The sequence below is a fragment of the Spea bombifrons genome, chromosome 4, assembly GCF_027358695.1.
Source record: "Spea bombifrons isolate aSpeBom1 chromosome 4, aSpeBom1.2.pri, whole genome shotgun sequence".
Classification (NCBI taxonomy): Eukaryota; Metazoa; Chordata; class Amphibia; order Anura; family Pelobatidae; genus Spea; species Spea bombifrons.
The window spans coordinates 103,827,878-103,851,284 of record NC_071090.1 but is presented as its reverse complement, the minus strand read 5'-3'; the positions used below and the strand labels follow the sequence as shown (position 1 = coordinate 103,851,284).

Genomic DNA, 23,407 nt, shown 5'->3' with positions numbered 1-23,407 from the left:
TTGATGAGACTACTGAACAATATGAAATATTTCCTGACACGACACTGAACCAAGGCTGATATTATATAGAGTAACCCCTATAATTGGATACTAGGCTGATTTGCCATTTGGTCCCCTACTAGGCCATTGCCTTAATGGAGTTGTACCCCGCTGTGGAAGACTGTGGAAACTTTGGAAGATTGTGAAAACTTTGAATCACTTTTCCTCCAGCCTTAAAGGTGGCCTCTTCTTTGTAGGATACAATCTATCCCCAAAAAAAGGACCCTTCATGTACTTTTCTGTTCAGGTTTTTCACACTAACAGGAGTGCTGAAAAAGGCTTGGTACTTGGGGGTAGGACTGAGAAAAATAAGTTTGAACCCAGTCAGACATTTTAATGGCCCAATCATGAAGCCACAACAAATCAGGCCACCTCATATTAAAACGGACCATTTGTATTTTTACCTTTTCCATCAGCTGCCTTAGCTGTCGACTCCGAGGGTCCCTGGAACAGGAGGTCTGAGCCGGAGCCACCACTGTGCAGATACATTTGCCGTCTGGGGCTTGTGCCGAGGTGTAGATTTGCCACCCATCTTCAGGGCTGGGGAAAAGTGTCTGTAAAGTGAAAAAAAGGAAAGAACAATTAGAGAAAAAAAATAATGTTTTTTTCTATGTACCCGATTTGGGCAGTAAAAATATAATTAAAATATAAGGTAAATTTCTAATTACACTTTTATAAGTAAATTCAATTTGAAAGCATTCCCAGTACTACTAAATGTTGAAACGTTCCCTAAATAGTTTTGTAAGTTTCTAGGAAATGGTTAACTGTCATATGACACCAAAGTAGGCATTGATGGGCTGTTACCATAGAAACTGAAAAAAGGAAAAGAGAGAATGGAGTCTTCGGTGGAAGGTGATGCCTTGGGCCTACATTAAAAAGAAAATGTAGTCACATAAGATTTTGGGACCTCAGAGGTCTCTTCTTCCGACGAAAAGTGTTGCTTTATATTATAAAAGCTTCAAAGCAAAGAAAAGAATGACAGAGATAATAAAGCTAGAGAGCTCGGTTAACATTTTGTGGAACAGCACACTACAATATAATACGTTTGATAGCAACAAGAAAACTTTACGAGGCTGAAACAGTGTCAAAAAGTCAAGTACTATGATGAAGCTGCCAGTTTCTTCATTTCTATTTAGGTGACTCTGCCTATGATGTCATAACATCATGAATATGTCTTATATTTACATAACACGTGCTTATAAAGTAATTGCAATAGTTATAATAATTACACATATTTCTTAAATTGTAACTGAAACTGGTATCAAAACATGTAATTGGGTGTCAGATAAGAACCATTCGGCCCGTCTAGTCTGTCCAATATTTTTTGACCTCATCTTAGATCCGGGCTCCATATGCCAACCCCTTGTATGTTTAAATTCCCTCACTGTATTAGCCTCTAACACTTCTGCTGGGAGGTTGTTCCATTTATCTACCACTCTCTCTGTAAATTACAATTTCCTCACATTGCATCGAAGCCTCTGGAACTCTCGTTCTAACATTTCTCCTCCTTTGAAGTAAACCTCCGTCCTGTACTTTGTTAAATGCCTTTAGGAGTTTAAATCACATCTCCCATTTTTCTCTTTCCTCAAAAATACCAATGTAAAGTGGACAAAGCAGACAAAACATTCTCAGAAATTGACTTTGATGAACATATAAATCCCTGACCGCACTCTTTGGGATACCATGTCCACTCTGGGGTCTTTCGGTAGTTTAATCACCGAGATGTAGGCCGGTTAGCTCAAAGCCTTCCCCGAAAATCATGTCTCAGTAGAGAAATAACATATACTTAAGTACATTCTCATGACACATTTAATTAAGATGCAGTTAACAGTTTCATCAGTCCAGCTGCGTTCAATCTTTTTTTAATCTCTTAATAACCATTATTATTAAGACGCTGTGGAAGAGGCCATATCAATGACATGAAGTCTCTCCTCCTCGTAGCAAGACTAACTCTTAGAATCGTTACACTTCGCTTTCGCTAGGACCCTTTAAGCGTTACATTCTAATGTCCCCAATCCTGGTTTGATTATGGCGTGGTTAGATCGAATATTAGATCATGGAGACACTTTTTGATGTCCACGGTAAACAGCACATCTATATTCGGTCAGTGCGAAAGTAAAATAAGTGTTCAAACTGATGTTGTAGCAGACCTAAAATATAAAGAATTATTCTCTATTTTGATCCATACCTATGCATGATAGGTATGGATCAAAATAGAGAATAATTCTATATATTTTAGGTCTGCTACAACATCAGTTTGAATCTGAAAACTTTCTCTGATGTCTACAAATGTCAAGTCCATTGGTCAATCTCCGTATGATCTAAAGTGTGCACACATGTCAGCAGCTCACTCAACTTCATGTATGGATAAGAAGACCTGTAAGTGAACTTTATCTTTGGTTCTGTAGAGTTTTAATTGCAGCAACAACCAGGCATCATATAATTATGGGGCCGATTTTGGAAGTGGCTCCATTCTTGGCTTTTTCCAGCAATACCAGGACAGCGTTGTGACCGCGCCGCTCTGACTTGTGCTGAAGTACCTTCAGATCATGGTCCATTGTTCAGAATTTGAGCAGCAATTCCAGACGCCATTGAATCAAAGTTATTAATCCATTTTCCGTGTTGATCCTATGCTCGGCTAATCCTTTAAGCTGCTCTGCGCACGCACGGAAGACATACAGAGCTGCTTATAGAAATTAATGTATGCTTTTAAATCCTACACAGAACACATTGCTTTTGAAAAGCACATAGTGGAAAATTGAACAGGGTGGGAAAGTATTATGCTTCCGATAAACAATCCCGTTCCGCCGTACGAGCATTTCCTCCAGACTAACAAAATAATAAAAAAACTCGGTCTATATAGACCTGAGCCCCGGACAGTTATTGACTTTCTAACTTAATCAAAGGGTTTCCTCCGAGTCTGGCTTTATTGATGCTATTGGAAATGGAAAATCTGGAAGGGCTGCCGGAATCGGAGGTACGGAGACATCAAGAATGTGAGCTGATTATCCCAAATAGATAACAGACACTCCTGTTAATGCTGGCTGCAACTCCCATTACATTCAGCCAGCCTTTGCAGCACATTCCACCCTTGTCTACATACAGGCACGCTGAGCGTTCATTCATATACAGGGATGGTCCAAGGTCAACAGGCCATGTTTGAAAAAAAAAGGTACCCATTCACTCGCAAACACTCTGAGTATTATTAATAATGTTTGTAGTATAAATCCGCGCAATGTCATGGCAAAGGGCAGCTGACGACAGAATATTGGATGTTATATATGGTAGCAGCACTTGGGAGAAGAAGAAAAGCGAAGCCATCCTAAAAGGAGGCGAAGCCAGGCGGTTACGTACTTCAACAACCAACCTAAAATATACAGAAACATGTAATTTGGTGGCAGATAAGATCTGTGCAGCCCATCTAGTCTTTTCCTTAATCAGTCCTTGGTCTTATCTTATATTCAGAATATCAATATGCCTGTACCATGCATGTGTTAATTCCCTCACTGTATTAGCATCTACCACTTCTAATGAGAGGCTGCTCCATTTATCCACCACGCTCTCTGTAAAGGAACCGCGAGGGTCGTAGATAAATATCCGTTCTTAAAATCCCATTGACCAGTAACGTTCAATTTCCTCTACCGGCGCAAAGAACAAAATATACTCGGCTTTAATCCTTATTTGCTTCTGTTCGTAAAGGTTCACCCAAAAGCTAATTGTGATTTACTCCTGCTTTTTTTTCGGATGCGCCAGCAGCCGGCTGTAAGAATCTGAGCCATCCATTTTTCAAACAGCCCCAATCCGCTCGCCATGTGGAGAGCTGAGTTTGCAATATTCCCTCTTCCATTAACAGGATTGGAAAACAAGAGGGAGCCCAGTAAAATCCGAAGTTAGCAAGAATTACGGCTTCAGCCAACTCTGGGAAAGTACAATTTTTATAGGTTACTTGAAAGGTTTTAAATCATCGATCCTACAAACGTAATAAGGAAGAGTTGTAACCGACTGCACAAAATCACTGCAAAGGTATAAAGCAAATAGCAAACTCCAGGTATTGCTCTATGTAACCTGCTCTTTAGATCTGTGGAACTCTATCTATCTATCTACCTGCATTTATATATATATATATATATCATCTTGTAAAGACGGGGGTGATCGTGCAGTGTGTGTGCAAGCCACTGGAAAGAAGGCTTAGGTAAGAGAGTGAGGGGTTAAAGGAGTGATGGGGTCTGTAAGAGAGTGAAATAGTGAACGGGAGATAGAGAGGGAGTGCATAAGTGAGTATTTAAGTGTGAATATATGTAAGAGTGAGCGTGTGTGTGTTAGCATGAGTGTTTGTGTGTTAGCATGAGTGTGTAAGTGTTAGCATGATCTTGTATGTGTGTCTATGTATTGGCATGAGTGTGTATGTGTAAGTGTGTATGTGCAACTGTTTATGTGTTTCCATGTGTGTTCGAGGGATTGTGTGTTAGCATGAGCGTGTAGGTTCGTGTCCCCTATCCACCCATCTTTCTCTACAGATTTAAAATGTTTCCCAGATTCCTAGTCAGAAGTGGCCTCGTTAGTTTTCTTCGTTTACTGAATTTTATTTTTTATTATAGGATGTATTTATTATCTCTCCCTCAGGGCATGACTAGCAAGGGCTGAATTTCCTTTTGGGCTACCACCTAAAGCTTTTTTTTTTACATGCAATTCCATATTCAGCCAGCAGGGGTAGTCAGACAGCATTTACATGATTACTGGATCCTTCGTGTTAAACTTTTATAGTGTTGTCTGCCAGATCTATGTTTTTGCGTTTTGATACTTGGACATGTCACTTGGCTTGACTAGCCCCCAACCAGGCTGAATGTCGTCAGCCCTTCCATGCTATCCATAATATCTTTAGTGTGTCCCTCATTCTCTGTGGATGCACGGAGGCTTTTTGCTCTTCAGCTTGTCCAAATCCTAGCTTTTTTTAATAAAACCATGTTTTTCTTTCATTATCGCTATTTATAGCAGTCTTGCTTTCTTTTTAGAATACTTTGTCTTCTGCATCCTGTTGGTCGTATCTGTGTTGCTTAATCTCTCTAATATCTTTTTTGCATTTATCTGTCCATCTGTCACTGCCCCGTCTCTCCTCACCTCTCCTATTCACTGCCTCTCCTCCTGCTCTCTCTCTCTCACACACCTGTCTCCCCTGGGGGTTCCCCCCACGTCTACTCTACTCGCTGACCTTTAACAGCGTTTGAGAGAGCGTCTCCACAGAGTGTGAGAGTGTAACCATGGAGACAGGAAGAGAAGGACCACGGGGGGAGACAGACAGTGAGACTGACGCAAGATATCAGCATAGTATGGCAGAATAAGAAGGGATGATGTGAGAAATGCATTCAGTACAGGAGAGTTCATTAAGGCCTTCAGTTTCCATGTTTTTCTTACAAAACTAAGCTGTCAGATTGTACACATGTCAATATATATATATATATATATATGGTCAGAAATGGAGATGGTTGTCTCAGTAGAACAATAGAACAATGGTTTTGTAGTTTAGAAACACAGAATATGATGGAAGATAAAAATCGTTTGGCCCATCTAGTCTGCCCAGTACTCATTTTATATTCAGGATATACATATGCTTATCCAAATTCCCTCACTGTATTAGCGTTGACTACCTCAGCTTGGAGACTTTTCCACCTATACACCCTCTCCGTAAAGGAAAACCTCCTTTACATTACATCTAAACCTCTGACGCTCTAGTTTTAGATCATGACCTCTCGTTCTAACATTTCTCCTTCTTTGAAATAAACTCCCCTCCTGTACTTTGTTAAATCCCTTTAAGTATTTAAATCTTTCTTTCATATCTCCACTCTCTTCTTTCCCTCCAAGCTTTACATATTGAGATCCCTTAGTCTTTCCTGATACTTTTTATCCTGCAAACCATTTACCATTTTAGCAGCCCTTCTTTAAAACCTCTAGTCTTATTATCCATCTGGAGATGGGGTCTTCAGAATGGTATACGATATTCTAGGTGAGGTCTGGCCATACCTAACAGAACTGTTTTTGTGTTTCTTATTTTCTCAAGCATCCCTTCAACATATTTCCTTGTATTTTTAATAATGTTATTTGGACACAAGGCTCAAAAAACAAAAAAAGGCTCAAGACTAAAAAGCGATAAGGTTCTCTCAGAAGCATCCACTTAATGGATCCTTCTCTTTACAGTAAGGCCATGCATGCAAGGATATACGTCAACTCAACAGTGGAACGTTCCTTATATTTGACTCCAAAGATGGTGATCAAACCAGCCATAGCACCACTAAACTGTGTAAGGGCAAAACCAGACCTCAGCTCTGCTCACCAAACCCAAAGCTGCAGCTAACACGTGTCCTCCTTGACGCGCCAGTCATAGTCTAGCAAGTCTAGCTCCAGATGACTGCTGGGTACCTATGAGTGATTATCTTACCATTAGAACTAGCCATGGGGCCCTAAGCATAAAGACTGTGACTTCAAGAATCATGTGATATAATCATTCCCAGGTGGGTCAAGCATAAAATGTGGAGCACCCCACTCCAACAACGAAACGAAATTGGAACCAAGCGCTGGCACTCCTTCAAAGAAAAGACAAACCTTAAGCAGGCTTTTCTTGCTGTGATATTGACCGGTTCTCTTGGCTGGTATGTTTATTATTTTGTGTTTGATAAATAATTTGTTACTACAGGACTACGCACCCGAATAAATGATCAAACCTCAAGTTTTAATGATATCACCTGTTCGTTTCTTCTTTGAAGGAGTGCCAGCCCTCGGTTACAATTTTGTCTCAAAGATGGATTGCCTGTCTTAAAACACTAAGCAGGTATGGACCTTGATGATGAAATGTACAGCAAGTGTTTTCTGTACATAGTGCCAGGGATATGACTCTGTTCTAAGAGCCCAGGTCATAGATTCCAAAGAGAAGGGAACCGAGAAATACAGAATAGCGAGAGCCAGAGACTGATAAAATCAGACGTAAAACCCTGGAAAATGAGATGAAAGCAGGAAAATGGAGGAGGTGGTAAGGTAGGTGTAACTGGGCCAACATATACTTTAAAAAAAATCACAGGTTTCTGCATGACTTGAGAGAAATGCTCATGTTGACACAGTTTATTAAACAATAGCAGATCATGCTGCTTCAGGATATAGCTATTACTAGAGCATCTCGCTCATACGCAGCTATCATCATATAATACACAACTATCGCGCACTACACCTCGCTCATTATATCATAAACCAAATACATCCTCAGGTAGGGGGAAGTGGAGAATGTAACAAAGCGACGGCCCTCCTTTAAAGAAGAGACAAACAAGTAGTATTTCATGTCATGATTAACTCATATAATGGAGTGGATGCATGGAAGGGTAACCCAGCAGAGGTGGTTAGTTTCTTTGTTTAAACATCCAATGAGTTAATCTGAGGTTGATTTAATGTGTTTCTTTGTGAATGCCCTCTGTATCTGTTCTGGCTAGAGGTGTCATCTTCCCAAAGGACCCCTGTGGTGATTCATGGCCTAACTGATAAGGATCCTTAGTCATAGGAATTCCATTCCTATCTTAAGTGGAGGGGTTTCCATCACCTTTACCCCACCATAACTTATTGGCACATCAAAGATGGGACCCGATTCTTGGGGATGGTGTCATAAAATCAGTCATGTGGTCAGAGGGGCGTTTGCTTGAAAAAGTCTGATTTAGGGACAATGCAGCGACCTCAAAAGAGAACTCCATGATATACTCTGATCGGAACAACATCGTAAGAACCGTCTGGACTTAAGGAGTTCCCACAGGCCTACTTATTGGAGAAACTCGTGAGTGAGGGTCCTGTGTTTAAGTCCTTTTGTTTTTAAGAACTGTTTGTTGTTTTATTTTTCTTTTGTATGTCTTGTTTTTTTGTAATTCTGGCACTGTGTAATCTTTGTCTTTTTGTTATTAAAATATTCATAATCCAAGTCTGTCTTTGGGCTCTAGTATCGATATCCACGAACCCTAAGAGAGGATAACACGTTACCGTATTGTTATTGAGTTCTACAGGATATATATATAGAGATAAAGGTTCTAATTCGGATTTCTCACGAATCCGGTATCAAAATCGTGAGTGGTGGCAGACTACCTGGGGGGATACAGGCAGGATTTGGGGGTTAATTTGGTATAGCTTATGCCTTGTTAAGGGGTGAAGTTAGTAAATCCAGAGGCCTGGTGCTATTAACCCCTTCATGCCCATGCCCTCCACACAGTCACGGCTTGGCAAGTAGTCCTGACCGTGACATTTCATTAAAAAACAAATCCCAAACCAAAATCATCAAACCCGCTGATACCACAGAAGAAGGAACGCGCTTGAGGAGAACGTACAATGTCATTTCCCGGCACGCCACTTCCCGGGGACCACAGGGATGAGGGAGAGAGTGGAAACCTCTTGTCCCATATTAGGTCCCCTGCAAATTCTTCTTGTCCAGGTCCTGCAAATCCTCAGGGTGCCCCTGTCATACAAGACTATCACTGCTCCTCCGCGTTATATCATACACAGCTATCTGGCACTTTACCCTCCTTTTGTCGTACACCACTATCACTGACACAAAGTGCGGCCTATTACTAAAACTCCTTCCTTATGTTATATACAGCAAACTGGCACTATATCTCCGTCTTTATATCATACATAGCCAGGAAAGGACTGCCGATAGTACTTTTTTCTTCTTACGTAGCCGGACATATCCAGCCAGTGGCTGCATGCTGCTGAACCGGTAGACTGGGTGAGTACGAGGTGATGGAGCCATCTGCCACTATACCTGCCTCTTTACATTATATACAGCTCTCTATCACAGTTCATGGAACTTGGCCATCCTTAACAACCTGACACACAATGCAGCAGTTTGATCCATTACAAACATCTCTACACAGCCATGAGACACAAACATACACAGAGAACTTTAAGTCAGTTAGTTCAGCTCTGCTGTCTCCACTGTGCAGTTATCTGTCTCCATGACGTACACGGTTATCTGTCTCCGTGACGCGCACAGCTATCTGTCTCCGTGACGCGCACAGCTATCTGTCTCCGTGACGCGCACAGCTATCTGTCTCCGTGACGCGCACAGCTATCTGTCTCCGTGACGCGCACAGCTATCTGTCTACATGGGCCACACAAGTATTCATCTCCCCGACACACATAGTAGTCGGCATGACACACACGCCGATCTGTTATTCTCGGTGTAACAAGTACAGTTATCTGTCTCTATGACAGTCACAGCTATCTGACACACACGGTTATGCCTCTCCATGGCACATATAGCTATCTGTTCCCAAATGTCTAACGTGCATGGCTATTTATCACTGTACCATGTACACACAACTATCTGTCTACTCCTCTCAGTGTAACACACACACAGCTATCTATCATCGTGACACACACATAGCTATCTGTCTGCTGCTCTCCCTCCCAATGATAAATGTTTCACTCCTAATGAGAACAGCTGATGAATTCAGCGCTACAGCCCGAGGAAGATTTAACTTCTAATGAGATAGCGAGTTTGGAATCGCAATGGGTGCTTCACAGCGTCTCTCCTCCTCACCCGGCAACTCATCCATCATGGCAGCGCTCGGCAGTTATTACCAAGAGTAGGAGGACTTGTTTCATATACCAGCCCTATATCATGTCCTGCTTCTAAGGCGCTGCTTTTATACACGTCCCATTAGTCTGAAAGCGCTATATAACATGGATCCGATAATTATTTCTAAATATATAACTCTTCCTAATATCCTTGTACTGCTAAAAATAAGACCTACAAAAATACACTCTATTACTTAATATGGCCCCAATCTAGAACCCTTCCTATAGATCCATACGCAACCTCTCTTAACCCGTATAACTCCATATAACCCCTTGCTATAACTACCCCTATTATTCCATATAGCTCCTCCATATAATACCTCCTATTGCTCCATACAGCCTCTGTAGGGTTCATTTGTATTGCAAGTAACATATTTAATCATAAACTAACTAAGGCTGACAGTACAGAGAGACTTATTCACCTTTGGCACTCCCATAAGCCTGACCAAGGGTATCAACCCCTCTGTAGCCTCAATCCTTGCTAATGATGACCTGTATATGATGCATATGATGTCATTTCCCAGCGTTCTGTCTATCCCGTCATCTATATGGGGAAGGTTGGGAAGATCTGAGATCGTCCTTGTAACTGGTCCATTGAGCAGAGGTCCACTGGGGGGGTTTCAATCTAGCCCTTGCTTTGCTACAGACTGTCTGCTGCCCCACTGGACCATACAATATGCTGCCGGAAGTAATTATGTTATCCATCCTCTCCATGCAATCTGCTTGTAGATCAACAGGGACCCTAATCTACTTCTGAAGATTAATTAGCACCACCTCTTCATATGTGGTCTGAAAAATATTCTTCCCTATAATCTCTTCCTAGATTTTTTCCGACTACTTCACATGACCACTCCCTGTATATCCTAAGTGTTTAGAAGAAATGCCCCACTTTCCAAGTAGACTCCCATCCCTCTGACTTGCTGCTTCTTCTTTGACACTTTAATGAAGAAGAGCAGAGGGGTGGAATACTCTGGGAGTTTGAGTCTAATAGGATGTGAAGTCAGACAGCTGCTGGGAGCCTGCCGCTGGCAGATCGGGACTTGTTCCATTGTTCTACATGTGGGTGATAGTGGCAGGAACAGGCATCTCATCGTTATGCTGTCGTTTTGCCTTTTCTTCTTCTTACAGCTGACTGTCCAACATCTCAAGCATTTCTTAACAAGTTTCTCTCCTGTAGCTTCAGATATCTCTCCTATCGCTGTCTCCCTTTATTTACCTGCTTTCATTAAGTTTACTCTTCATACCTTTACTTTTTCCTTCTTATGAAAAGGAGAACAGATTTTCTTTGATTTAGGCCATTTTCCAAGGTACACATTGAGCCCAGTAAATTAGCTGTAAAGTATAAAGGAACATAATGGACGTAATTGGATTCTTATAGAACACATGTTTTAGAAAACAGTTACTACAGGCAACAGTTGTGTTTGTCATCTCCATCTTTCATCCAGTGATACTTCCTCTAGAAGTGAGATTCCCAACATTGGTTCTAGAGTACCCTGAATGGTGCAGGCGTTCAGTGTTTCCCCAAGTGAGCACCAGGTAACTTTAGTAATGGAGACTGAAAGAAAACTCTGATCCACATGTGCTCATCTGGGGAGACACCAGATATATAAGAAACTGTGCTACTCATATCTATGAGAAGCCGAAAACCAGAAAAGTTTGATGATACAGTACATTTGGACCAAAAAGAGAAACCTTGCTCTGTATTGACAACATACTTCCTAAGCATCCCTGTTGAGGAGGGATGGGACCTTCTTCGGAGACCAAATCGAGATAAATCTCTATCCCATGAAGGTTTGAACCACATGATCTGTCCATATGATTCATAACGTAGATTCTACGGAATTTGAGACCAATCATGGCATCATATTCCGTAACATGTTTAAAATAATGGTTTTAAATCAACTGCAATGGACATCTGATGCAAACTTTTGTTTTTATGTTGTATAGGTGTGTTATCTAATTTTGAAAGTAACGATTTCAGTGGAACCTTGCTAAAGGTTCTCCAGAGGAATTCAGAAAATCAATATAAAAAATAAATTGCCTTTGTTTGCTGCCTGTTAACTGTATTTTTTCTGCACCTTTAAATATGTTTACTGAGTCACAACAAAAGAGCAATTTATACTTTGTAGTAGCAGAAGAAAACCGTGGAACTGAATTTAAGTCCGTTTTCTCCTGGCCCTTGTGAGACATCACCATACATTACTATATGCTAAGTCATTCGAATCTGACGCCATAGTTTGTTCTTAAAGCTAATTAAAATTCAATTTTTGGGCACAGTCACCCTCCCCTGGCCTGCTGGCCCACTCTCCCACTTTTACAGACAGTGGGGAGCATGGACTGGTTGGACTCCCATGACCTGGCCAGGGAGATGAAAGGAATTCTATGGAGGTCTTTGCTGTTGGAGCACAGACCTCCAATGGAGCTCCAACTTGGCATCCTCACAATGGTAGCGTCGCCAGGTGGCTACTCAGGTAAAGCTGGTGGTTACGTGACCACCCTGCCTGTCTCTGGGTCAGTCTCACCTACCTCTTGCCACCCCCCCAACATAGGTGTCCCGAACTGGACACTTGAAATGCTGGGGGCTATGCACTCCTTATGTTTACATCTCCTTTGAGCAATGACCAGCACCCCAGAGTACAATGCAAACTGCGCAAGATTGCAAATGCCGAACAATAACAATATAACAAAAAAAATAGTAACTCAAACAAGCGATGGATATATTTATTCTGACCCCAGACACGTGGATAATCTTTGATTAGACTCACATTAAATAACGTCCAACAGAAGAATATCGGAGAGACGCAGCACACTTAATGGAATTATGTTTTCTCTGAATGAATTAAAAGTGACAGCGTCTGAGAGAGAGAGAGATGCTGCCATTCCGGTAAACGAACAATGCAATAGTATGTCATAAAGAAAGGTCGGCTTTCTGTCATTCATTCTAAACCACTATAATGGAAGACACTGGAAAAGAAAAATAATAAAAAAATCCTCCGTATATGAAGCAATTAGTGATTTTTTTATGTAGTGCGTGAGGATGATTTACTTTTATTCCATATAGCTAACCCGATTCTGGCCTAGTTCTGCCATTTCTTAGCTCCCACATGGGAATGGATGAAGGGTGAAACCTCACTGTGAATATGTAAAGTACCTTTGGGAGAAGCTGCAGCTCTGGAGCTGGAAGCGGCCAATTTGTAGGAGAAATGTGCTCCCATTGAACAGGCATATTCTTAGGGTCACACGGAGTAAAGTGTTTTTTTTACATTACATTTTATTAGCAGATTGTCCAATAGGGGAGGGTAAGAATGAACAATTCTGCTCTTTTATAGCTAACTTTTTCCGATTTAATGGTATCTAACCCATGCTGTTCTAACTGGAATATCAAAGGTGAAATCCCTGCTTGAATACAGGTGACATATGGACAGGTTTTCATATGGACTGATATTGGATACATGTAACTGCCTCTGTTAAAGGGCATCCTTAATCGCAATCATAGAAAACATATTCATATACAATAAATACAGTATATGCTTCTTACAATTTTTTTATGCCGTGCATTCTATTAGGGTGCTGGTAATTAAATATATGAAAGACGTCTTGTTTAATCAATATTATTAAACTTTGTACCAAACCGCAGTAGATTGCGGGTCACTATTGACCAAGATCCTGCTTCTCTTTCCATGTTCCTGTCGAAAACAAATAGTACACGGAAGAGTGATCAATGTCTACTGCCCCTGTAGACACCTACCATGTAGGTTATGTTTCTACTCCTCTGAGTAAAATGGGCCTATGGCCAAGCTAACATCATGACACTGAGGTCACAATGGTTCACACAATTACCGGACCAGTAATAATTACCGTGCCTGCGTCTGATAAGGGGTTATTAGATCTCACTTTCCAAAAGCTTGATGTTTTTCTTCCTGCAATTGATCGTTAAGAAGGAACATCCTATTGTTGAGGTTCTTCAAACACAAGTTCCTAGTTACAGATCAACATGCAGATACTTATTCACTTCTGGGTGATTAGTGGCTCAATAATGTCTCAATCCTTCTAGTACTTGATCCAAGAAGTCAAGAGTCTTAAAGACCACTTGATCGCCTACTCGCTGATGTAAAAAAAACAGAAGAGTTTTGATTTTTGACACAATGGATGAAGCTACAGGCTAAATAAAAAAAAAAAAGATGAAAATACGAAATATTAAATAATAATAATAGTTCCCAGAAATAGGTATCGTCCAGACACTGTTGATTTAGACCTTGCTTCCCCCTTACGAACCACGGCTCCTAGATTTATAGAACTGGCTCCTAACTTTTTCTGCCGTTATATATGGATTTCTGTTTCTGGCTACTAAAATACTGAAAATCACCGTGCTTTACAATCAGTTACAGAGGGATTAATAAAATGGGATGAAAACAAAATGTTCCATACCACCACTTCCATGATATTAACGTCAGATGAATCAACAGTTTTTTTAGGGTCTCCGTCGCACCCATTTGCCTCGCTACAAGGTCTTTTAACTCTATTATTATTTATTGGAATGTCAATAAGCCAAATCGATTATCAATCAGTAGTGATCACTCTACTTATGATTTAACCTGCTGGTCATAGGTGCGCAGTTTAATGTACTGTGTTGTTATTACTGTATTTTTGAGATGGTGATAGCATTATCCTGTTGATGACGGGAAAAGGAGCAGCTGCCCTGGATCCACATTACCTTAGGGGTCTATTGCCGCTGTTCCTTGGGCCACCATGAAAGCCATGGATGGGCTCTCCAAGAGCACTCCTTGGTGGTCAGAGCATCAGCATACCCTGAGCCCATCATCAGGTAGCACACAGAACATGGTGAATTTCTAGCATATCTGGAAACCTCCTAAAATAGCCTACCTGGAGCTCTACGTCACCTGTAGGGGTGAACTAGTCATGTAAAAGGGCAGGGTTAGCCCCAGATAGCCATTAGTAGGTGTGAATTGTGAGGGGAAGTGAGAGGGAGTAGTTAAACGCTTCTCCAGAGTCCGGAGACAGAAGAAAACTGACCTGCAGACCCGGGGAAGCAGGGCTTCCTCCAGAGACTCTGGGTCAAACCCAGAGAGGTCCAAGGAATAATTGTAAGTGGAGACATCTGTGCCGGTGGCTGCAGTGACCTTTATGTCCATCACATTGTACCACCAGCTATAAATGTCAATCGATTGCAGCAGCAGGTACATCTCGGCTGGGGTGGCGCACTAGGGGAGCCTTGCCCAGGGATCTGCTTCTATGGCTGCTTTAACCTGTAGTAGTTCTGTGGTGTCCAATTTGCGCAGCGAATCAGATGTTGACTGTTGAACCATTTGATATGGTAATAAGATCACTCTGTAACCAGAAACACTCATTTTCTTAAACATAATATAATGTTCACACAGCCCTTATTTGCCGGATAGCTATATAGCCCCCTTTAAATTGGATGTCACAAAAAAATGATTCTCCAGGACAGCAAAATCTAAATGATTTTAGTCCAGTTTTTATTTTCCATCGCAAGGTGAGATATGATTATCGTAGAAATTGTCAGCCAAAATGGTTTAAAATTATAGTTTGATGCTGTCGTCTTCCTACTGCACATTATCTAATCCAGGTCTCTCTCGCTTATCGACACTGAACAAAAGATATTCACTTTCATCTCGCTGATTGGCAGGCAACAGCACACCATACACTTATTGTCTTGGAGTGTTTATGATTGAACAACTTCGGCATCTGAATTGTAAGCCAATAAGCAAGTGTTTTGGTGTTTTTTATTTTTGTTTAACGTTAAGCTCGTCCGTTCGGTTAACGTGGTCACGATATCCTTGTCAAGTCGATACGGAAGGCAAGGGTGGCCATGAAAAGGTTAATGAGAGGAGACGCCCTCCCACAGATCGGGGTAAGTGTGGAGACAGGGATGGCAGCCAAGGTTATTTATAGAGCTGGCTTAGTTCTCGCTCAGATAGATGCCAGTGACTGCTAGGCTTCCCCACAGCGCTTCGGGCTCCTGCTAGGCGCCACGGACAAAGTTAACCAAGACTTAAAGCTATGGAGCGATGGATAAGGTCAGAGATTGCAACATCAAACAGATACCAGGGGATTCGAGAGGGTGAGGGAAAGCTATAATTGCCAACTGTCCTGAGTGTGTCAGGAATATGACATTCAAACTATAGCCACTTTCCTTCACTGACACCTTCATGCAGCGTCTTTCCCCCCATGTGAAGAGCGTTTTAAGTGCCACCCTAAACAGTCTATGTCGGTGGGTGTTCTAATGGTCACCCTCAGCAGTCTATGCCGTTGGGTGTTCTAAGTGTCACCCTCAGCAGTCTATGCCGGTGAGCGTTCTAAGTGCCACCTTCGGCAGTCAATCCTGGATTAAAGTGAAGGAAATGGTAACCTTTGCATGTGAGTACTACTGGTCCACCTTCCTGTCCCAAAATGGCAGCATTTGGTTGCTGCGGAACATCATGTTATAAGCGGTGTGCATGCGTGAAGCGTGGAGGTGTACAGACAAGTGTCAGCGATGCTGTGTTGAGAAGCAACAAGAATTATTGTTTGTGGTCCCCGGTGCAGCCCTTGTGAAAATCCCACCGCTGTGATGTATCCGACATGGCGGATATAACAAAAATGTGGGAAGTAAGAGAGACAATATAGAATGGCTAAAATATCTAGAAGAGCTCTAAAAATGGGCAATGATATTAAGAGATGGAATATAAGAGAATATGAGAGAAATATGGAGTATATAAGAGGAGGTGAGTGAGATGGGAGGGGGTATAATGACGTCAATGAGATAGAAGACAAATAAAGGGCTGTGCGTTAAATAGGACGGAATATAACCGAGTGTGAAAAACGGGGGGGCAACACACAAGGTGTGATAGGAGTGCGAGAGTCATTTGCAGAACATGGGCTCTCAGGAAGGTGTTGTCAGAGAGCTGTGAGATACTTTATATAACATTAAATATAACTAGAATTATATTAAGGTAGGCTTTACACAGATAAAAAACAGGATGAATGGGAACTCTACAGGGAAGGGGGGGGGTCTATCCTGCAGAGCTTACAATCTAACACAACCGTGGCTGGAGGAGCAGAAGGAAAAGGATAATCCTAGATCCCAGTGTTTATAATCACGGGAATGAGAAATCTCAGTGCTAGCAGAGACAGTCGCTGAAAAACACTGTCTGGGCTGTAAAGGTTCCATGTCTGGACTTGGATGCACTTCGGAGACACTGGGGGGCTGTCTTATGAAGGGTAAACTGTTATATAGAAACCCGCCAGGTGTGTATCATAAGGACGGGAGGGGAATGAGAAGAAAGGACCATCCTTGTACCAAAGAGTTAAAACTCTATCCTAAGAACAGACATCGCTAGAATACAGGGAGAAGAGGAGTCATTTGGAAGAGAGAATCCTTGTGATATTAGAAAGGGTTAACGCTTTTTAGCGTTAACGGTAATCTGATTTTTTCAATGAGTAAGTTACCATGCATCGGGGTATTATGAATACAATTCAGAGGTTCGCTGGTGCCGACGAAAGAGAACCTAACCTGCAGAGCTTACGCTTCAATATAACGCAGGGCACAGATAGTTAAATAGAGCTGTCAATTCTCAGAGCCACTAACACTCGATATATATAAAAAAAATTCAATATCAGCTTTACCTGTTTATTACGCGCACGGCAAAAAGACAGGTAGACCGTTTGGCTCAGTTTAATATCGAGAAACGAGGTGCGGAGATTAAAGAATTGAATGTAATCTGCTATACAGACGTGTGCTGTAAATGTCATGGCCCCCCCCTCTCGCCCCCAAACATTATCCATCAGTAATCCTCATAACTCGCAATAATAATATTACCGAGCTTCGCGTTCATCCTTAGAAAGGTCCCGAGATCCCCTGAGTTCTACGCAGTAAACGAGCCGAAAGGAGCGGGGCTTCCACATCAGCCCCATACGGACTCCGCGTTATCCTTGTTATTATACACGTGTAGAGCGCTCGCGCTGGTTAATATTTAAACGAGCGGCAAATGACTCGCCAAATGGAAACCTTGACTTGTCGTTATTTAAAGATAGGCTTAATCCAGTCACCTGCATTCAAGCAGGGATATCAACCATAACATACTGGTAGCAAAAGCACCAAGTGGGATATGATCCGAGCAGGGGAGAATCGGAAGGAGTCAGATCTAGACTCGGAGACCCCGAGACTGGGGCAGAAACCCCGAGACTCAGGAGCAAACCCTGAGAGTTCCCGGGTATATATATATATATACTGTATTTATATATGTATTAATGTATAAAATGAACACGGCCATAAAAGAAAAGAAAGCAATACAATGCAATACATATCCTTAGAACAAAAAGAAGTATGCAAGGATTTTCTATAACATGCCTACCACAATTAAATTACTAATAATTATACACACACACACACATATATATATATATATATAGTATCGAATAATGTTTGCATCTTCCTATATACGTAAAAACATAGGACAAAATATAGGACGATAAAAACATTTCCACTTACTAAAACTGAGAAGCTTATACAAAAATGTAATAAAGGTAAACAACAAATATATTTATTACATGAACGCACAACCACACAATCACAAACAGATATATCTATGAGCACAATCTATACGTATGTATATATATAATATATATAATATATATATATGTATGTAAAAAAATCCCCCATGTATGACAGTAACAGGTGTCTCGTGTGGGAGAGTCTCCTGATCATGTATAGTACATGGAACAGGTTTTTCCAACTTTGAAATAGCAGTTTTAAAACCCAAATGAAAGCTGCCGGTGTTAACTCACAATTTTCTCGGAGGTGCCACCTCTGGTGCCATTGAGACCCACAAGTGATGGCAGTGTCTGGGACATCCAGTTGGTGACCATTGCCATAGTGCTGAGCACGGCCCCGATTTTCAGTAAGGGGACCGTCATTGTGCCACCGGGGCCACCATGCTCATAGGGTTGGCATCTTCATCGCCAGCCACTGTCCTGTCCCCGGTCTCCCTGCCTGCGTGTGTGTGTGTGTGTGTGTGCCAAGCTCAGGCAGGCACGGAGGATGCCCTGGAGGGGGCGAGCACGGCTGCACTGCAGCTCCTGCCTGTGTCAGACCTGGGCACAGAGTGAAAGGAGGATGAGAGCAGAAGGAAGAGCGATTCATCCCCTCCCTTTCTCTGCCTTCCTCTCCCCCTCCCCGCATCCATCCATCCTGCCTGAGAAGCCACACGGCTGTGTGGGCTCAGCCAGCCAGACAGGGCTATGTGAATATCTATCTATCAATCTATCTATCTATCTATCTATCTATCTATCTATCTATCTATCTATCTATCTATCTATCTATCCATTTATCCATCCATCCATCTATACAAATCTATTCATCCACTGTTTCTTTATCTATTTCATTCTATCCATTCATTGTCTGTCTACCTATTTATCCATCTACCCGTCCATCAGATTTCCATTTATCTATCTATTGATGTATGTCAACCTTTCTATCCATTGTCTGTCTGTCCATTTATATATACATAAATACAAATGATCACCTTCTGCCTCTATATCCACTTTATACACGGATCCTTTGAGAGTAACTCAGTTAAAAGGGGCAATAGCCATAAATATATATATATATAGAGAGAGAACGAGATAGAGCATTATGAAATATGTATGAGTTTGGTCCTGACTTTCAATTTTTATTATCCACCTGTAACATAATAATAATAATAATAATAATATAGAATAATATATAATATAATAATATATCTGCTTATTTCTGTCTGTCCTTTATGTTCTCCCTTTCTGCTCTCCCCGTCTCTTACATCCCATTTCTCCCATTTTTTTTTCTGTTTATCAATATGATCCGCAAACACAACTATAAAAAAAAAGCCAGTTTTAATAAAGAAATATTAAATTACCCAGAGCAGCTGTCAGGAGATGTGGAAGAGTTACCAGCTGTGGCACCCATCTTTTGTCTATTATTGGACACTCGCCGCAGGGCAATTGAAAATTTCCTAGGTGGTAATTAAATCATGTATAATATCCCCGTTTTATTTATTTTCGCCCTTTTTTTTACGACTAGTCTTTTTTTAAAGGGGCCGTCTGATGCCTCATATAGCTCTACCAACGAAGAATTCATACTAAAATGCATTGTAGGCATTCTTTACCTGTAAAAAATATAATAAACATAATAAAACATTACACGGTGAAGATGTTGCAGCCCGAGAGCTCTGGTGAAATACCCCCCCCTGGTGTCTGCATTTCAAGCCAGTTCCAGCTGCTTAAGGCACTGAAATCAATGGGAGAGCTTGCTGCGCATGAGCATGGGAGTTCTCATTAAACCTCCTGGAACTCTAGCTTGAAGCAGCCCAGGAGATAAGTTGGACCAAACACATCTCCTTCAATGCACATCGCTGGACGGTTGGGTTATGGAAAGTGAGGGGATTCTAATGTAAGCTTGAGAGCAGGGCCCTCTTTTCCTAACCCATCAGTCTAACTCAAGGAAGAGCCATCAACTGCCTCCTCCATGCCGCCATCATCACTGCTGGGTGTCAGGATATCCCAGCACTCCACTTTTTAAGGACGGCATGAGAGGAAGGAAGCTATGGAGGACTTTGATGAGTCCATAAATCCATAGCGTTAATGGTCTGGTTGGGGAGATCGGTGACTCTACAGGGAGCCTGATTGCCCAATTGAATGGCTATGATGCTGCAGATGGGCTGCCACCTCACCTGACCTGCTGCCCTAGGCTTAGTCGGCCTAGGCCAGATTACCCCGCAGGTTATCACAACCATTTTATTTTGCCTCTATTGATATATAGTACGTAACACTGGGATGTAACAGAAAATACTTAATGAACTTGTAAAAAAAACCAACACATTTTGTGTAATTTTTAACTGTTCAAACAAAATATAGAATATCTCTTGGTTCATTTCCCCGAACAAACATAGTGCTAAGTGGTTGGGTGGCATCATTTTAAATTAAAATGAATTAAGTAATATTCTATATATTCGTCATCAGGAAGCCTTATTTTAATACGGTAATTGTTTCCAATTTAAAACAGTATTCTAATTTCTTGTTACTAGATTTTTCTTCAATATTACATATTTAAGTATCCAGCTTTAAACTATCCAATTAAAGCCTAGTAATAAAACCTAAATCCATGATGGAAATCCATGTGTTGTAATATGACAAAGGGATTGCCCAAAAGAGGGACACTTGGGAGGTCTACCTTTTGTAGAAGACACCTAAAAACTTTATGGCTGAGCAACTAGAAGACCTAGACAGGCAACCACAGAGAGCTGACTGTGTGTGGGGGTCTGCTGCCATCTAGTGGTAACTCTGCATATCTGCACTTTTGTCTGAACAAAGAAGATTTTTTTTGTAGGCAATCTGAAATTTGGTAATTAGAAATAATGGGTCATTAAAACTAATGAATAATTAATTACTTTCCCATGACTAATGAATGACAAACAGAATGAATTCACAGAAATTAATTTCTGGGATTCCTAGAGTGTTGGGGTTTGTTACCAAATACAGATGAGAGACCAAAAGAATAGAAATACCATATTATAGTATTTACACATACAAAAATGTACAAAAGGAACCCTAAAACAATATAGCCAAACAGGGCATATGGACTAAAAGGTCTCAATGGTACTTATCTGCCATCAAATAATTTTTCTATGTTTTTATATAGCTCAAATTGCTAGAAAACGTAAGACTTCTATGACAATTACGATGAAAATGCTCGACGTAAGTTTCACTGGACAATTTAGGGGCGATTTCAATACGAGCTATATCTAGTTTTCTGACCACATATGTCTTTCAATTTCCTTCCAAACCGCTAACCTATTCTGGTTCCGGCTCAACTGATACTCCACGTTAATGCGTCTCCACACCTGGTCTATTACTCTGTTACCAAATTGATTTTCCAATATGTGCCTATTGTCCCTTATTTCGTGTTCAGCTTTGTAAGAGTTCCCTGTCTCCTGTTCAATGTCACCTCTAGCCCAAACTTTTTTCTCTTTTAATCTTGTTACTAAAATGTCTTGCCAGAAAGTTATCTTCCCTTTTGCTCCGTCCTCTACTCCTTGCATGTAAAACAGCTTCATCTTGCCTTAACCTCTAGAAAAGCGGATCCAGTAACGGTTCTTTCTCCAGAGTAATCGGAAATCTCAGTATTTTTGCCCATGCAGGCAGGTAACGTTCTGTTTCTAAGATACGACTTGTATGGGAGGTAATAAAAAAAAAATCTTACACTATCTTATTAATGCAAATTCTCAAAACAGCAGTGATGAGCTTTTACAAACACCTAATGCAAGCGCTGAATTACACATTTGTGTCGGGGAACAACTTGGGAACGAGTAGAATGTTGGCAGAAAAACCCTATTCTTCTTTGTGATCATGATTTGCTTCGGTTTAATGTCTGATGTTTCTAGCAACATTTCCATGAGAAACGCATTATTTTGTGGCTCCAATCTACGTCAAACAGTCATTGGATGAAGACCTTCTGAGAACCTGGTGACATCAGCAGTCAAAGTCCACATCCATTTCCCCGGTACACAGTCTTTCATCCCCATTATACAGATCTCCACGTTGGTCTACTAAATAGGATTTCCCGACAAACGGGTTCAGCATTTTAAGTGGGAGGTAAGTACACAGAATTGTGTGTACTTTCCTCCCAAGAGTCCCTCTTTTGGATCCAATCTACTGGAGGCCAAGGAGGGAAATAATGACACGACATTGTCTCACGACAATCAAATCATCCTTTCCCCAGCACCTTCTTTCTTCTAATTTACCCTCAACCTCCCAATAGATTGGATGGTCCCAAGGGCAGGGTCCTCTTCTCCTTCTGTACCAGTAGTTCTCAACATGTGTCAATATTATAGTCAATTTTTATGTTGCTGTTAAGAGGGGAGCCAGACAAGAAGATGTTCCATGATGCTCTTATCGGGGGGGAGGGGGGGTTATTTTTTTAAACCATGTGTGTAATTTTACACAAGATGACCTGTCTTGGTTTTTTTTAATGAAGGTTGCTGTCCAGTTGTAATTAAAAAAAATGTGGTCCAATTTAATTCAATGGAAGAATCAAGCATGCATGCGATTGGCTGCTGCTACTACAGGACATGCGCAGAAAGCATTTTAAGTATGTTTCCTGGTTTCACTTAATGAGATTAATCTTATTTTCTAATGTCAATATGTAAACACCAACTTGCATGCAATTTAATGTATTTTTTATGCTAAATGCAGAAATATGAATGAATATTTTATATTATTTATTACAATTTATTTATATTATTTTTAGTTATATTTTATATGTATGAATCATTCCACTGGCCGCCTGAACACTGCCCCATTTCGGAGCCATAATGAACCCAGTTTCCAGTGATCACCCCGCGCTTAAGAGGTTCCTATGGCAGTGTTTTAGTTCGACAAGATGCGATATTCACTCATAAATGCATGAGCATGAAAAGGAATGAACAGAAACACAAGACTCTAATCCCAAAAGTTCCCGAAAATAATTACACCAGACTCAAGGTTGTTCGGCATGCACAATAATTACAATGCTGAGAAACCGAGCTGGGGAAACGTTATCAGACAGAGGCTAAAAATGTATCAAAAGGATGTGCAGCTGAAAATAGACCAGCAATTACACCGTCCCCAAGAATAAATTCAACCTTCCTTCCGAGACACATGAAAGACTAAGATTCATGAAATAATAAACAATTAATCAGCATTAAGCTCACAACAGTCAAGCAGAGTTGATTTA

General features: G+C 41.1%; 1 protein-coding gene across 2 annotated transcripts in view; it reads right to left on the bottom strand.

Annotated features, from left to right (window-relative positions):
• The window catches only part of OLFM2 (olfactomedin 2), a 103,848-nt gene that overhangs the window by 30,734 nt on the left and 49,707 nt on the right, over positions 1-23,407 (bottom strand). The window contains exons 1-2 of one of the 2 annotated variants that reach the window (XM_053464986.1): positions 18,448-18,768; positions 444-593 (exon numbers count right to left, since the gene is read on the bottom strand). In XM_053464986.1, coding sequence (XP_053320961.1) covers positions 444-593; positions 18,448-18,576 — 279 coding nt within the window. In that variant the 5' untranslated portion in view covers positions 18,577-18,768. Of the gene's footprint in view, positions 1-443; positions 594-18,447; positions 18,769-23,407 lie in introns of those variants that run through there. The other variant, XM_053464984.1, reaches the window with a different exon arrangement.